This window comes from Daucus carota, chromosome 9, assembly GCF_001625215.2.
Source record: "Daucus carota subsp. sativus chromosome 9, DH1 v3.0, whole genome shotgun sequence".
Taxonomy (NCBI): domain Eukaryota; kingdom Viridiplantae; phylum Streptophyta; class Magnoliopsida; order Apiales; family Apiaceae; genus Daucus; species Daucus carota.
Genome location: NC_030389.2, coordinates 24,607,568 through 24,624,778, shown reverse-complemented (window position 1 = coordinate 24,624,778; position 17,211 = coordinate 24,607,568). Strand labels below are relative to the sequence as shown.

Here is a 17,211-nt window from a genome sequence, read left to right as displayed (position 1 = left end):
GCGAGGAGGTTTAGCGGGTATTTCATAAATGGTTATCGATTCCACACAAAGAAGAGAGATTCTCGATGCACCACACAAAACAGTGGAGTTTTTTTAACTGCTGAAACCACTAGTTTTGCAAATTCTAAGGACAAAAATCCAATTATCGGGGAAGTGAACTACTACTGGTCTATTGAAGATATTTTTGAAGTTGATTAGTGGGGAGTATTCAGGGTGGTTATGTTTAAGTGTTGCTAGTACCAAGAAGAAAAAGATCCCTTTGGTCTGACTAGGGTCAATTTTAACAAGTCCCGTCACAAATCTGATCCTTATGTTCTTGCTTCACAAGTGCAGCAAGTATTCTATGTGGAAGATCCAATTGCAAAATTTGTTCAATATGTTATGAAAAGACTACCAAGGGTCTGGTGTGACGCTGAAGACCAAGATTTGTTGGAAGAAGAAAACAACCCGCCTGATAAACATGATTCTAATCTTGATTTCCAACTACAAAATCAAGTATGTGAATTTAGTTGGTTCAGGGATGATATCCCTAAAAGACAAGTCCCTGTATCACCAACTTAAGTAAAAAAAAACTCTTTGGTAATATGTAATTTAGGAGATGTTTTAGTTGCTGATATGTAATTTAGGAGAATGAAATTTATTGGTGATGTTTTAATTGGTGATGATCTCTGAATTAACTAACTGTTTCTCATAGTTAATTAAACTTGTGTTGCTAAGGTCCAATGTTAGTTAACTGTTTTCCATATATAATTGTGGAATTGTAGCATAATTCTCTCTTTCTTGATGATCATTCCTTAACTTAATAACAATCACTTCTGTCTTTATATTTAGTTGTCTAGTTGAGTTTTTAAATTATCCGCATAATTGGTCTCCTTCTTTTAATCCATATATGTTCATTTCTGTAGGATGGCAGAGAAGTTGCTGAATGTGAGGTATAACTATGATGGCACATTCAACAAGACAAGTTATTCAGGGGGGAAGAGTATTATTATCAACCGCCAAGACGTGGATGAATTTTCATATACAGTGGCGCTAGAAAATGTCAAGGATTGCCTCAACTGTACTGAAATTGGAGGATTATATGTGCTGAATGGAAAACCCCAACAATGGAAGCTTCTGAAGTGTGATTCAGATTTGCTTCAACTGGTAGATGCCTGCGAAAGTGGTGGGGACATAAATATATATGTGGATTATGTTGTTGACAAAGAATGCAAGCCACTGGAGCCAGGGGTGCCATTTCTAGTCGTACATCCAAGAAAGAACATACTTAAAGGTCATTTCTTATTTTAAATTTTAAATTTAAATATAATAACAAATTACTAAGTCATATTTACTTATAATAAGGCTTGCTTATGTGTTTAATCTCATGAGACACATGTTTACTGATTTGTGTCTTTTTGCAAATTTCTGCAAAACATCTACAGAGCAAACAGAACAAGCGTACTTTTGTTTCTTCACACCAACTACAGCAACAAGGCAAAGCAAGAGGATTCCAAGGTCACCTCAGTTGCAGGAGGTTGAACAGAACAAGCTTCCAAAATCACCACGTTTGCAGGAGCTAGCGAAGAAGAATCTTCGAAGCTCAACTCATTTGCAAGAGGTTCAAAACAACAATCTGCCAAAGACACCTCCAAAGAATCTTCGAAGCTCAACTCATTTGCAAGAAGTTCAAAACAACAATCTGCCAAAGACACCTCCAAAGAATCTTCGAAGCTCAACTCATTTGCAAGAGGTTGAAAACAACAATCTGCCAAAGTCACCGCGTTTGGAGGACCTACAGAAGGATCTTTCAAGCAACCCTCAGTGGAAAAAAGATGTATGCCCCAACGCTGTATCTGCAATGGTGGCGAAAAGGAGGTTACATTTATCAAAAATTGATACAATTGAGGTAGTAATATTTTCCCTTAGCTCACACCTATTTTGCAACATACAAACTGATATTTTCCTCATTTCACACTTGCAGTGGGGCCGAGTGAATGAGTATGAGCTGCGTAAAATTCAGAATGTGGAAGAAAACAAAAAAAAGTTCAAGGAACTGGGATTAGGAAATTATGCTCCTAATCCAATTAAGCCGATAGTCCAGCTGAGTATAAAGGAAAAGAAGGATCGGGATGATCCTCAATATGTTGTGGAAAATGAGACGGGTGATGAAAGTGATGACACTTCAGAGATAATATTTTATACTTATTATGTACACTTTTTCTTTATTTGTGTTTATTTTATTATTAATTAGCTATTTGTGAAATTATATGAACCTATTGGGTAATTTTGTGTAAGGGGTTGCATTTGATTTTGCACTTATTATGTACATTTTTTCTTCATTTGTTGGTAGAGGCCTCTTAACTTAATTAGTAATCAAGAATATAGATAAAAAAGAGTTGTTAATGCTTTCTTTTTTGAGAAATTTTAAATGTTTTGTGTTGTTAATTTTAAGTTTGTTTTGTAAACGCTTATTCATTTGTATTAGGCTAGACACAATTTGCATGCAATAATTATGTCTTAAAATTTCTAAATGATTATTTTTTTTATTAAATTAACAATATCACAATATATATCTGTTTTAGTTATTATGTACATTTTTTCTTCATTTGTGTTTAATATTTACTGCATAGGGAATCAAATCTGTCCAGAAACGGAAAGCAATACCTGGTCTCAGAACTCGTTCGCGAGCAAATGATAAGGATTTAGGTGATAAGGATCCGGTGGATCCTATCGACAAAGGCAAAAAAGTTGCTGCTGCTAGTACCAAAAGTGCAAAACTTATAAAGCCAACATGCAGCAAACTGTTAAAACAAGGGGATAATTCTGCACCAAGTGGTACAATTGCTGCGTATATGGCCCTGCGAGAACGTCAGAAGCAAAATCTTGAAGCTGAAATGAGGAGAGAGGATGTTGGTGATACCGATTTACAAAATGGAAGTGAAGGTGAAGAAGTAGAAGCAGGTAATATCACTACAACAAAACTGGCATCAGACAACACTAGTCAGACAACGGACGCTGGAAAAAGTGTTGGCCGAAACAAAGACACAACACTTTATTTTCGTCCTCGAAAAACTATTGTCTAACATCTACGACCTACAACGGTTAAAAAACTGTTGTCCAGTAAATTTAATCAGACAACGGTATCTTAATTGTGGTATTGTGTAATGATGCATGTTAGACAACTGTTTTTAGAGCCGATGTGTGAAGAAACTTTAGACAATATTTCAAGAAACCGTTGTTGTAATTAGACAAGTGTTTTATTTGTTGTGTTGTTTACGAGCTGTTCAAACGAGGGTTCCATAAAGTGTTGTGTGACTCGGAAATCTAACATACAAGTGTTTTTGTTAGCATCGTATCATGACCTTAAAGACAAGCCTTTAACTAGTAAAACATTGTCTGACTGAATGACTTTAAAGAAAATAAATGTGCATAAAAGAGTGCAAACATTCAAAAGTCCTAACCAAAGTTATAAAAAAAATATTCAGTTTCTTAGTAGTTGAGGCTTTTCTTGCATTAGATCAAGTATTGATCAAGGAAATGCGAATTTTTAACTCATAAAAATGAAAGTTCATTATACAACGGTTTTCTTCCAATAAATCATTGTCTACACTACTTTTATACAACAGATTTTCCCTAAAGCGTTATTTGAGCTTAATTTAGACAATGGATACTCTAACAAGGGTATAACTTCCGTAACAGTTGTGTCATTTTCAATGATACAACATAGGTGCGTATAAAAAATCGTTGTCTATTAGACACTACATGACAAAAAACACCTTTTTACAATAAGACAAATTTTGCGATTAACTTGTAATGTTAAAAAAACATACAAAATAATAATAAAAAATTATGATTTTTTTTATACATGACTAATATTGTAAGTTATCGACATCCGTACAGTTAGATCATCAAAATAAATATTTATAAATTAATACAGAGCTAATCGTATACATAACAAAGATTCGATCCAGTACTTTCTAAATGTAAACATAAAACACATACTAAAACTTCTGTCTGAAGTACAAAATTGTCTTGGTATTACAAATGAACAATACATATTTGCATATATGCATAATAGAAATATATTTTTTCAAAGAAAGAGTACAAAAACAAGAATTTATCGAAGAAATGCGAATTTTTAACTCATAAAAAAGAAAATTTATTATACAACGGTTTCCTTCTCATAAACCGTTGTCTCCACTACTTTTATACAACGGATTTTCCCTCAAGCGTTGTTTGAGCCTATTTTAAGCAATGGATTCTCTTACAACGGTATAACTTCCATAACAGTTGTGTCATTTTCAATGATACAACATAGGTGCGTATAAAAATCGTTGTCTATTAGACACTACTAGACAAAAAACACCTTTTTACAATAAGACAAAATTTACGTTTGACTACTATTGTTAAAAAAATACAGAAATAAACATAAAAAATTTTGATTTTTTTTATACATGATTAATATTGTTAGTTCTCGACATCCGTACGGTTAGATCATCAAAATAAATATTTATAAATTAATACAGAGCTAATTGTATTCATAACACAAGTTCTATCCAGTAATTTCTAAATTGTAAACATAAAACACATACTCATACTTACGTCCGAAGTATAAAATTGTCTTGTTATTACAAATGAACAATACATATTTGCATATATGCATAATATAAATATATTTTTTAATACAAAGAGTACAAAAACAAGAATTGATTGAGGAAATGCGAATTTTTAACTCATAAAAATGAAAATTTATTATACAACGGTTTCCTTCCCATAAACCGTTGTCTACACTACTTTTGTACAACGGATTTTTCGTGAAGCGTTGTTTGAACCTAATTTAGACAATGGATTCTCTTCTAACGATATAACTTCCGTAACCGTTGTGTCATTTTTAATCATACAACATAAGTGCATATAAAAACCGTTGTCTATTAGACACTACAGGACAAAAAATACCTTTTTACAATAAGACAAAATTTACGTTTGACTAGTATTGTTAAAAAAACATATAAAATAAACATAAAATATTTTGACTTTTTTTATACATGACTAAAATTGTTAGTTCTTGACATTCGTACGGTTTGATCATCGAAAAAAATATTTATAAATTAATACAGAGCTAATCTTATACATAACAAAGATTCTATCCAGTACTTTCTAAATTGTAAATATAAAAACACATACTAATACTTACGTCCGAAGTACAAAATTGTCTTGGTGTTACAAGTGAACAATACATATTTGCATATATGCATAATATAAATATAATTTTTTTAGATAAAAATACAAAAATAAGAATTTTTAACTCTTCAAAAAAAAATTGACAATTACCTTTTGATTGTTAAAAAAATTATAGGATGATTGTTAAAAAATACAAGATTATTTTTCTAATTTTGTTAAATTTATACATAAAAAATTACTAGGATCAATTATTTTGTTTACTAGACACAATAATCCTATTATATTTTTATTAAAAGATCGTATAAGATAAATATAAAATATTTACTTTTTATATCACTAAATTATTATATATTTAAAATTTTATTTTTTTATGATATTTTGATAATCGACTATAAATAAATACTTAAAAAATTCATTTTTTTTCAAAATTCAACTACACAATATATTAAAATATAAGTATTATTTATAATACAATATTCTATTCCAACTTTCCAGATAAACCATTTCACTCCCCCAACATAGTTTTTCGTTCCCCCCTTTGCCATTAATCCAAATTTTTGGTTCCCCCTCCGCATCATCTTTCTTTGTATCTTTCTCCTTCTGTATCTTTCGTTTTTCTCCTCTCTTCTCTTCTCTCTCTGGCCATCTAGATCTATTCTCTTCTCTCTCTATCCAATAATCTTTCTCGTTGTCTCTCTTCTTTGTACCGCTCTCTTTTCTTTTCTCTCTCACGGTCTCTCTCCTCTTTATCCACTTTTTGTTTGTGATTATGATGTTTTGATCATACTAAGAGTTGTTTTTGGATTGCTTTGTAAGTGCAGTGTGTTGATTCCCTGAAGCACTTAAAGGAAAATTAGGATTTGATTGGCATCTTCATTCCGCTTTTGTAGGTCCAAACCCTAGATTCTCAATTTATATTTTTTTTAATCAATTGAATATTGAGTATGAATGTGTCACTAATTGATAAATATTTCACTTTGTTGTTTATAGGAATGATATTGAAGCAGAAGCCTTAGTGTGGCAAATTCATCGGATTGTGTTAATTTTTTGTTACTTGATTAAGTGGTGTGGCTCTTGTTTTGTATGTTGTGAAATGAAATTACATGTGTAGAAGTGGGAATTCTGTAACTAGTAAAATGTTGATTATTTGGTTAGCAGTAATTTCTCGGTTGGAGTTTTTGTCAATTTAAAGAGATGGCCAGAGATGTGATTCGTTCTAGAGGAGATTTTAGTTAAGACTCTAGAAATAGATGATAGTCCCTTAACCTCGAGGATCATTCAGTCGATAAAAACAGAGTAAATAGGTGTTATTGTTAAAAATTTGTAGTGTTAACACTTAAACAGCCCTACTTGTGTATATTAATTTGTTTTAATACCAACCAGTGTGCTTATAGGGTAGTATGTAAACTTGGTGCCCCTTGCAACCTGGATATTTCTATTTTATTCTTAGAAAACCATCTGCCTTTAATATTGTGGTTGGATACATTGTTCTAGATTAAAAACTCATGTCTTGATATATTGTGTTCATTTTTTCTTGCAGATTGCATTGGCTCTGCATTTAACGTGAAGGGGGCTTCCACTGTGCATTCTGGGTTGGCTGAAGGTGTAGATCAACACAACTTTAGAAGTGGTGTTATATCTATTTTGACGTGTGAAGTGCCTGCTGTACATACAAATGCTGTAAAAGTTATTAGAACACACTCAGAATGCACACATAAAGAGAATCAGAAAGCACACACATGTGGGAGGCTTTACAATTAAATATATTTTCATGTTAATTATATATTACAGGAATGATCAGGAGAGCATGCACAGTCGTTATCTTCTACGTCCACAACCGAGAAATTTGGAAGCAGCATCTTAGAACAGTCATTAACTACAGGATGCGCTAGACAAGTACCAGCTTGTTTCAGAGAAGGTTATTAGCATTTCCACTCTTTGTGTTTATTCTGTTTTCACCGGATGGTTAATTTTCATCACTTTTCACTTTTATAGTGTGTTGCCCGAGCATGAGCTTAGCTATCTTCTTGTTTAAGTAGTTATGCTCTTTTATTTTAAGTCATTCTTGTTTTATTCTAAACTATGGATTTCTGCTTATTTGATATGAAAATGGAATACACGGTCTTGACTATTTACAGGTTTTGTTACAAGAGAGCGTTACAAGGGGTGGTCCTGTATTTATATTAGGTATAAAGTTCATAGTCCATATTGATTGGCGACATAAATATCTAGCATTGAGACTAAAGCTATCTATTTTCCGCTTTGTATCTTTTTAAGAGCTTTAATTGTAAGTGTTTATCAATTACAGGGAATGCATACTTGCGAGCACTGCAAGGAAGATCGTGTAATATGGGAAGAGTCAATCCATGAACGACCATGGGAAAAGGCACGATCAATGTATAATGATGAGTTAGAAGCAGGGTATAAATCCGTATCTTTGTTGGATGGAATTGTTGGTTGAAAGGTGAATATTAGTTGGTGAATATAATTAGTTGGTGGATATTTAGTTGGTGGATATTGGTGATTGATATTTGGTTTGTACTTGCACTACGCCATAGATGGGCAAATAAGACACTCAAAATCTGTTACCTTAGACACGTTTTATGTTACAATAGGGCTAATGTAACGCAAATTTACCATTTCATCCGCTAGTGCTACCATTGCTATCTAATGTAATACTTGTTATATCAAGTGTAACACACCCAAAAGCAATACGTTAGAGATATAGAGTAACAGTTAATTAAACAAACGTAACACTTATTCAGTACTGTTACATCAGCTTGTGAGATTCTCAGCTGGGGCCCACATGAATAGACTGCCACGTAGACAACCACGTCATAATGTGGGACCCACAGTGGAAGCCACGTCAACAGGTGACGTCCGCGCCACGTGTCAGCCACGTCATCAGGTGGGGCCAGCCACGTCAGCATGTAGGGGCCCAGCCACGTCAGCATGTGGGGGCCCAGCCAAGTCAGCATGTGGGGCCCGGCCACGTCAGCATGTGGGACCAGGACACGTCATCATGTGGGACCGGCCACGTCAGCACGTGGGTCCAGCCACGTCATAGAATTTGTGGGTCCCACATGCCACATCAGCAAACGGGACCCACTCACATTTTTTTTGTTGGTAATGTAACACTTTATTAGTCTAATGTAACACTTATAATTTGCAACAGCGACACAATTTAGTTTTCTGCAACAGTAATAGCACAAGCTAATGTAACAGTAAATAGAAAAAATTCTGAAATACACTTTTCATAATACAATAAATTCCATAATTCCATCAACAACCCAACAAATCCACCAACCAAAATACAATTTCCCCAACCAAAGTAATCTTTATACACCATTTCACCAGGATAATTCTACCATTCACTTCGCCCAAAACAGTACCAACAACCAAACAAATCCAAAATTCACACAATCCCAACCAAAACATCAACCGCAACCCCATTTTAACTAAGTACCAAAAGTTGTAAACCCACAATTTAAAGGCAAGATTAAATATTCGTCCATACTAATTACATAAAAAGTTAAGAAGTCCCGGCAGTCCCGGAAGTCCCGGCAGTCCCGGAAGTCCCGGAAGTCCTGGCAGTCCTGGCACTGAATGGTGTACCATTTTCATCATCCTCGCTTGCAATAGTAGCACCAACTCCTCCAATGTCCATATTCAGACCGGGATTAGCCTCTGCTATTTTTTTGAGGATCATGGACAAGTTATCCTGGACTTTCTTGGAAACCTTTTCTTCCAATTCAGCCTCAAGTTCTCCCCTAATCTTTGTAGTCAAATCATCCAAATAAGTGTCTGCAGGAGCCGAATCTGATTCCATCACTTTCTTGTTATTTCTCTACAGGAAAAAGTTTGTAAAATATTAATCAAGTTTACCATAGAATTATACAACAGAACTGTCTACAGGTTTGCATTTGGGTTTGCATTTATTGTACTGTCCACAAAAAAATAAAGTACTTACGCATCTTTTTTTCGATGCAGCTGTAGTCTTGTATTTTCGGCCATCTTCTCGCTCACGAGATTCCAGATATATATCAGCTTTTGACGGCGAGGCAAGATTGGGATCACCTTTTTTCTATTATAAAGCAAAAAAAAAAAAGATAAGGTTATCTTTGCTCATAGTTATACACAAAATCCAATAACAACGGTTAGTAGCCTATTATTTTGAGGGCATTTTAACTACACAATTAAATAATCAGGATCACTAAGGCAAAAAAACATCTCAGATGAAATCCATAAAAAAAACAAGGAGAGACACATACCAACTTCTCTCCAACTTCTGCACTACTGTTGGCACCTAGAGTGTGTGGGTCAGTTAATGAAGAGCGGTGATCTTTGTTATCATCCGCTAATACCTGTAAAAAAAAGATTGCACAGTCCAGTTCTGGTGATCTTTCAAATCACAAAAACCATGTTAAAAAAATGTATGTAATGTACCTTAACTGACTCGTCTCCCCAGTACTTCACCAACATTTCAAAATCCTCGAGCGGAATATCCTTGGGCCTATTTTCCATCCTTTCCTTATCAGTGGCATGCTGCGTGTAGTGCTTGGTCTTCATTCGAGACTTGTAAGTTCTCCAACATCTATTAATGGTCTCGTAAACCCAATGCTCAGCTTCGTTCGGAATAATGTAATAGTCCTAATATATAATTAACTCAAAATCAATAATTTCAGTGAGTAAACATAAAGATAATTGAAAATGAGGTTTAGGCAATAGAATTTTTTTTTTTTTGTCAGGATTTTAGGCAATAGAATTTACCCGAGTATAGTCCCACATTTTCTTCTTCAGTTGTTCAGGAACCACTTTCCAGTTGACATAAGTCAGCGAGACATTGTCCTTTGCAAGTGTCCCGAGAAAATTACTCAGCTCTCTAGTTAGTTTTGGGTTACTCGCAACAGGTACATTTTTTTTGTTCAAAAAAATAACAGGTCTTTCATCACGTGTCCTTGCGTGAACAGAAACCATTTTTGTCCTTCCTCTCCATTTTCTGGGCTTTGGTACTTCATATTACATGCACACAGTAAAAACAAAATTAAATTACTAATTTTTTTAATCTTGAAATTAATCAATAAAGTACATAATGAAACAGAATATATATGTGCCTACTGATTTTAACAACTCAACAACAATTTCATATAATCTAATTATATCTAACACACCGATCCTACAGATGTTAACAACTGAACAACAATTTCACACTAAGCTCCATAATCTAAATTAAACCCAACTTAATTTAACATTCGATGCATGATATTAACAGATGGCCAATAAGACAAAAACTAATTCAATCTAATCACATCACAACAAATCTCAAAACTCAAACAGAAAACAGACATGATTAATTTCATCAAATTAGACATGAAAGTATTGAATTACCCGTTATTTTACCTGATTCAGTTTCTTCCTCAACAACATTTTCCAAATTAGAAGTGTCGACATTCTCGGGTGTTGGAGGAGGGATACCCTGCTTCTGACGTTCCCGCAGTGCCAAATAAGAAGCTACAGTGCCACATGGTTCTGAATTGCTTGCTGATTTTAAAATTTTGCTGCAAGTTGGTTTCAGGGGCTTAAATGAACTAGTCATTTTCTTCCCAGATGTTTTACCAGCTTGCGGTTGTTCATTATCTGTTGCAGCTGTTTCAGCCGTGACATTAGCTCTCGAACGAGTTCTTGGTCCAAGGGGGCCATGAATTAGCTTCTTTTTCTTCACAACAGTCATTTTCTATAATTATTAGGAGTTCATTATTAGGTTGACAAATTTAATGTGATGCCAAAGTAGTAAGGATAAAATAGAGAGTAACATATACATAACTAACACCAGTTCAGATTAATACATCATCAACCATTTATATTTTATTAATATATCATTATATCTTAATTTAATTAAACCAATAAATAAAAACTACATCACAAACACTCTTTCCCGATAAATGAAGCAATCAAACTTAACAGCTATCATCACTACTATCTTCAGATTAAATACTACTATCATCACATTAAATACCACATCACTACTATATTAATTTAATTAAACCAATAAATAAGAAAAATAGAGAGATTTTTAAATACATCTATACCTCAGATGTATCATCACTACCATCTTCGTCCTCATTTTCCGGAATATATTCATCATCGCCATCCGGAGAAACTTTGTCTTTGTCATTGGATTGCTGCATAATGGCCGTTTGTCCTTTCAACTTAACAACTAAGTTTTTGATCCCAAGTTCTTCCAACCTTCTTTCATTTTCCATCATTTGAGCGATTCTTTCTTGTTCATATTCTGACAGCGGTGGTGGGGGGGGGGGGGGGCACCTGCAACAAATCAAGATAGAATTCAGGTATAGCAAGTACAAGGAGTGTACTTAAATATTTGAAAGGAGTGTTTGTGATTTTTACGTGTGAATCTCTTGTTTTTGAAAAAATGATGAAAATTGAGAAAATTAATTAACTACCTCCGTCTCAGGTATAGCAAGTACAAGGGAACATCTTACTTGAGAAGCGTCACCAAATGGCTGATCTTTCGTTTTGTCATTTTTTTGAATTTTGCGGGGTTTGTTCCCTTTGGTTTCAGTTGGCTGTGGTGGTGGGAGCAACTGCAACAATTGATGAGGACAATGTCAGTGATTCAATTGGCACACCACAAAAATAACTATTATAACTTATGTTTTTGAGAAAATTGAAAAAAATACCTCTTTCTCTGGTATAATTGATTCTTGTAACTGCAGTTTCCTTCTTGCAGAGCCTTTATCCTTCACTTGCGTAGGAGATGCATCTTGTTGACTAGGAAACAGAGTTGGCGATGATCTTAATGCATACCTCTGTCCGGCCTCAGGTGTCTTCTTCACAGTCTTCCTTGAATTTTGCTGCTGCTGCTGGAGTTCACGTGTGGTAATATATTTCCGCTTTTGTATTTTCTTTGGTGAAACTGTATTTATGCACGAAATAATCCAAAGGCAAACAATTATCAAGTCTGCTAATATGCAACCAATTTTGGGTGACAATAATTTGATGTATTTTATTCAGAAATATAACATAAGTAATGTGGATCAGATGGAGCATTTCTGAAAAATATATTTTGCTTAAAAATATAGAAATATATTTTTTCAAAGAAAGAGTACAAAAACAAGAATTTATCGAAGAAATGCGAATTTTTAACTCATAAAAAAGAAAATTTATTATACAACGGTTTCCTTCTCATAAACCGTTGTCTCCACTACTTTTATACAACGGATTTTCCCTCAAGCGTTGTTTGAGCCTATTTTAAGCAATGGATTCTCTTACAACGGTATAACTTCCGTAACAGTTGTGTCATTTTCAATGATACAACATAGGTGCGTATAAAAATCGTTGTCTATTAGACACTACTAGACAAAAAACACCTTTTTACAATAAGACAAAATTTACGTTTGACTACTATTGTTAAAAAAAATACAGAAATAAACATAAAAAATTTTGATTTTTTTTATACATGATTAATATTGTTAGTTCTCGACATCCGTACGGTTAGATCATCAAAATAAATATTTATAAATTAATACAGAGCTAATTGTATTCATAACACAGGTTCTATCCAGTAATTTCTAAATTGTAAACATAAAACACATACTCATACTTACGTCTGAAGTATAAAATTGTCTTGTTATTACAAATGAACAATACATATTTGCATATATGCATAATATAAATATATTTTTTAATACAAAGAGTACAAAAACAAGAATTGATTGAGGAAATGCGAATTTTTAACTCATAAAAATGAAAATTTATTATACAACGGTTTCCTTCCCATAAACCGTTGTCTACACTACTTTTGTACAACGGATTTTTCGTGAAGCGTTGTTTGAACCTAATTTAGACAATGGATTCTCTTCTAACGATATAACTTCCGTAACCGTTGTGTCATTTTTAATCATACAACATAAGTGCATATAAAAACCGTTGTCTATTAGACACTACAGGACAAAAAATACCTTTTTACAATAAGATAAAATTTACGTTTGACTAGTATTGTTAAAAAAACATATAAAATAAACATAAAATATTTTGACTTTTTTTATACATGACTAAAATTGTTAGTTCTTGACATTCGTACGGTTAGATCATCGAAAAAAATATTTATAAATTAATACAGAGCTAATCTTATACATAACAAAGATTCTATCCAGTACTTTCTAAATTGTAAATATAAAAACACATACTAATACTTACGTCCGAAGTACAAAATTGTCTTGGTGTTACAAGTGAACAATACATATTTGCATATATGCATAATATAAATATAATTTTTTTAGATAAAAATATAAAAATAAGAATTTTTAACTCTTCAAAAAAAAAATTGACAATTACCTTTTGATTGTTAAAAAAATTATAGGATGATTGTTAAAAAAATACAAGATTATTTTTCTAATTTTGTTAAATTTATACATAAAAAATTACTAGGATCAATTATTTTGTTTACTAGACACAATAATCCTATTATATTTTTATTAAAAGATCGTATAAGATAAATATAAAATATTTATTTTTTATATCACTAAATTATTATATATTTAAAATTTTATTTTTTTATGATATTTTGATAATCGACTATAAATAAATACTTAAAAAATTCATTTTTTTTCAAAATTCAACTACACAATATATTAAAATATAAGTATTATTTATAATACAATATTCTATTCCAACTTTCCAGATAAACCATTTCACTCCCCCAACATAGTTTTTCGTTCCCCCCTTTGCCATTAATCCAAATTTTTGGTTCCCCCTCCGCATCATCTTTCTTTGTATCTTTCTCCTTGTGTATCTTTCGTTTTTCTCCTCTCTTCTCTTCTCTCTCTGGCCATCTAGATCTATTCTCTTCTCTCTCTATCCAATAATCTCTCTCGTTGTCTCTCTTCTTTGTACCGCTCTCTTTTCTTTTCTCTCTCACGGTCTCTCTCCTCTTTATCCTCTTTTTGTTTGTGATTATGATGTTTTGATCATACTAAGAGTTGTTTTTGGATTGCTTTGTAAGTGCAGTGTGTTGATTCCCTGAAGCACTTAAAGGAAAATTAGGATTTGATTGGCATCTTCATTCCGCTTTTGTAGGTCCAAACCCTAGATTCTCAATTTATATTTTTTTTAATCAATTGAATATTGAGTATGAATGTGTCACTAATTGATAAATATTTCACTTTGTTGTTTATAGGAATGATATTGAAGCAGAAGCCTTAGTGTGGCAAATTCATCGGATTGTGTTAATTTTTTGTTACTTGATTAAGTGGTGTGGCTCTTGTTTTGTATGTTGTGAAATGAAATTACATGTGTAGAAGTGGGAATTCTGTAACTAGTAAAATGTTGATTATTTGTTTAGCAGTAATTTCTCGGTTGGAGTTTTTGTCAATTTAAAGAGATGGCCAGAGATGTGATTCGTTCTAGAGGAGATTTTAGTTAAGACTCTAGAAATAGATGATAGTCCCTTAACCTCGAGGATCATTCAGTCGATAAAAACAGAGTAAATAGGTGTTATTGTTAAAAATTTGTAGTGTTAACACTTAAACAGCCCTACTTGTGTATATTAATTTGTTTTAATACCAACCAGTGTGCTTATAGGGGAGTATGTAAACTTAGTGCCCCCTGCAACCTGGATATTTCTATTTTATTCTTAGAAAACCATCTGCCTTTAATATTGTGGTTGGATACATTGTTCTAGATTAAAAACTCATGTCTTGATATATTGTGTTCATTTTTTCTTGCAGATTGCATTGGCTCTGCATTTAACGTGAAGGGGGCTTCCACTGTGCATTCTGGGTTGGCTGAAGGTGTAGATCAACACAACTTTAGAAGTGGTGTTATATCTATTTTGACGTGTGAAGTGCCTGCTGTACATACAAATGCTGTAAAAGTTATTAGAACACACTCAGAATGCACACACATAAAGAGAATCAGAAAGCACACACATGTGGGAGGCTTTACAATTAAATATATTTTCATGTTAATTATATATTACAGGAATGATCAGGAGAGCATGCACAGTCGTTATCTTCTACGTCCACAACCGAGAAATTTGGAAGCAGCATCTTAGAACAGTCATTAACTACAGGATGCGCTAGACAAGTACCAGCTTGTTTCAGAGAAGGTTATTAGCATTTCCACTCTTTGTGTTTATTCTGTTTTCACCGGATGGTTAATTTTCATCACTTTTCACTTTTATATATAGTGTGTTGCCCGAGCATGAGCTTAGCTATCTTCTTGTTTAAGTAGTTATGCTCTTTTATTTTAAGTCATTCTTGTTTTATTCTAAACTATGGATTTCTGCTTATTTGATATGAAAATGGAATACACGGTCTTGACTATTTACAGGTTTTGTTACAAGAGAGCGTTACAAGGGGTGGTCCTGTATTTATATTAGGTATAAAGTTCATAGTCCATATTGATTGGCGACATAAATATATAGCATTGAGACTAAAGCTATCTATTTTCCGCTTTGTATCTTTTTAAGAGCTTTAATTGTAAGTGTTTATCAATTACAGGGAATGCATACTTGCGAGCACTGCAAGGAAGATCGTGTAATATTGGAAGAGTCAATCCATGAACGACCATGGGAAAAGGCACGATCAATGTATAATGATGAGTTAGAAGCAGGGTATAAATCCGTATCTTTGTTGGATGGAATTGTTGGTTGAAAGGTGAATATTAGTTGGTGAATATAATTAGTTGGTGGATATTTAGTTGGTGGATATTGGTGATTGATATTTGGTTTGTACTTGCACTACGCCATAGATGGGCAAATAAGACACTCAAAATCTGTTACCTTAGACACGTTTTATGTTACAATAGGGCTAATGTAACGCAAATTTACCATTTCATCCGCTAGTGCTACCATTGCTATCTAATGTAATACTTGTTATATCAAGTGTAACACACCCAAAAGCAATACGTTAGAGATATAGAGTAACAGTTAATTAAACAAACGTAACACTTATTCAGTACTGTTACATCAGCTTGTGAGATTCTCAGCTGGGGCCCACATGAATAGACTGCCACGTAGACAACCACGTCATAATGTGGGACCCACAGTGGAAGCCACGTCAACAGGTGACGTCATCAGGTGGGGCCAGCCACGTCAGCATGTAGGGGCCCAGCCACGTCAGCATGTGGGGGCCAAGCCAAGTCAGCATGTGGGGCCCGGCCACGTCAGCATGTGGGACCAGGACACGTCATCATGTGGGACCGGCCACGTCAGCACGTGGGTCCAGCCACGTCATAGAATTTGTGGGTCCCACATGCCACATCAGCAAACGGGACCCACTCACATTTTTTTTGTTGGTAATGTAACACTTTATTAGTCTAATGTAACACTTATAATTTGCAACAGCGACACAATTTAGTTTTCTGCAACAGTAATAACACAAGCTAATGTAACAGTAAATAGAAAAAATTAAATACACTTTTCATAATACAATAAATTCCATAATTCCATCAACAACCCAACAAATTAACCAACCAAAATACAATTTCCCCAACCAAAGTAATCTTTATACACCATTTCACCAGGATAATTCTACCATTCACTTCGCCCAAAACAGTACCAACAACCAAACAAATCCAAAATTCACACAATCCCAACCAAAACATCAACCGCAACCCCATTTTAACTAAGTACCAAAAGTTGTAAACCCACAATTTAAAGGCAAGATTAAATATTCGTCCATACTAATTACATAAAAAGTTAAGAAGTCCCGGCAGTCCCGGAAGTCCCGGCAGTCCCGGAAGTCCCGGAAGTCCTGGCAGTCCTGGCACTGAATGGTGTACCATTTTCATCATCCTCGCTTGCAATAGTAGCACCAACTCCTCCAATGTCCATATTCAGACCGGGATTATCCTCTGCTATTTTTTTGAGGATCATGGACAAGTTATCCTGGACTTTCAATAATGCCAACAAGAAATTCAATAATGTCTTTATTGAATTTCTTGTTGGCTTACAAAATGTAAAGAGGTTCATGGAAGAATTAGGGAGTTAGAATAGAAAAAGAAATGAATCCAAATATCAATGTT

General features: G+C 33.7%; 1 protein-coding gene and 2 long non-coding RNA genes across 4 annotated transcripts; 2 read left to right on the top strand and 1 right to left on the bottom strand.

Annotated features, from left to right (window-relative positions):
- The first annotated feature begins 5,708 nt into the window (after positions 1-5,708).
- LOC135149748 (uncharacterized) lies at positions 5,709-7,815 on the top strand. Of its 2 annotated transcripts, XR_010287952.1 has the most exons (6): positions 5,709-5,896; positions 5,985-6,049; positions 6,704-6,766; positions 6,955-7,081; positions 7,302-7,350; positions 7,472-7,815. It is a non-coding gene; the product is annotated as an uncharacterized LOC135149748 (long non-coding RNA). The 2 variants fall into 2 exon arrangements; XR_010287953.1 differs by lacking the exon at positions 7,302-7,350.
- Positions 7,816-8,695: 880 nt separating this feature from the next.
- Positions 8,696-12,785, bottom strand: LOC135149523 (uncharacterized). Its single transcript, XM_064085250.1, has 10 exons — positions 12,782-12,785; positions 11,865-12,100; positions 11,628-11,768; positions 11,253-11,345; positions 10,564-10,897; positions 9,934-10,175; positions 9,610-9,813; positions 9,435-9,527; positions 9,134-9,247; positions 8,696-9,010 (listed from the first exon to the last, which is right to left on the bottom strand). The coding sequence occupies exons 1-10, from the start codon at positions 12,783-12,785 to the stop codon at positions 8,696-8,698; spliced, it is 1,776 nt and encodes a 591-aa protein (XP_063941320.1).
- Positions 12,786-13,922: 1,137 nt separating this feature from the next.
- LOC135149749 (uncharacterized) lies at positions 13,923-16,030 on the top strand. The gene is made up of 6 exons (XR_010287954.1): positions 13,923-14,105; positions 14,194-14,258; positions 14,913-14,975; positions 15,166-15,292; positions 15,517-15,565; positions 15,687-16,030. It is a non-coding gene; the product is annotated as an uncharacterized LOC135149749 (long non-coding RNA).
- The last annotated feature ends 1,181 nt before the right edge of the window (positions 16,031-17,211 follow it).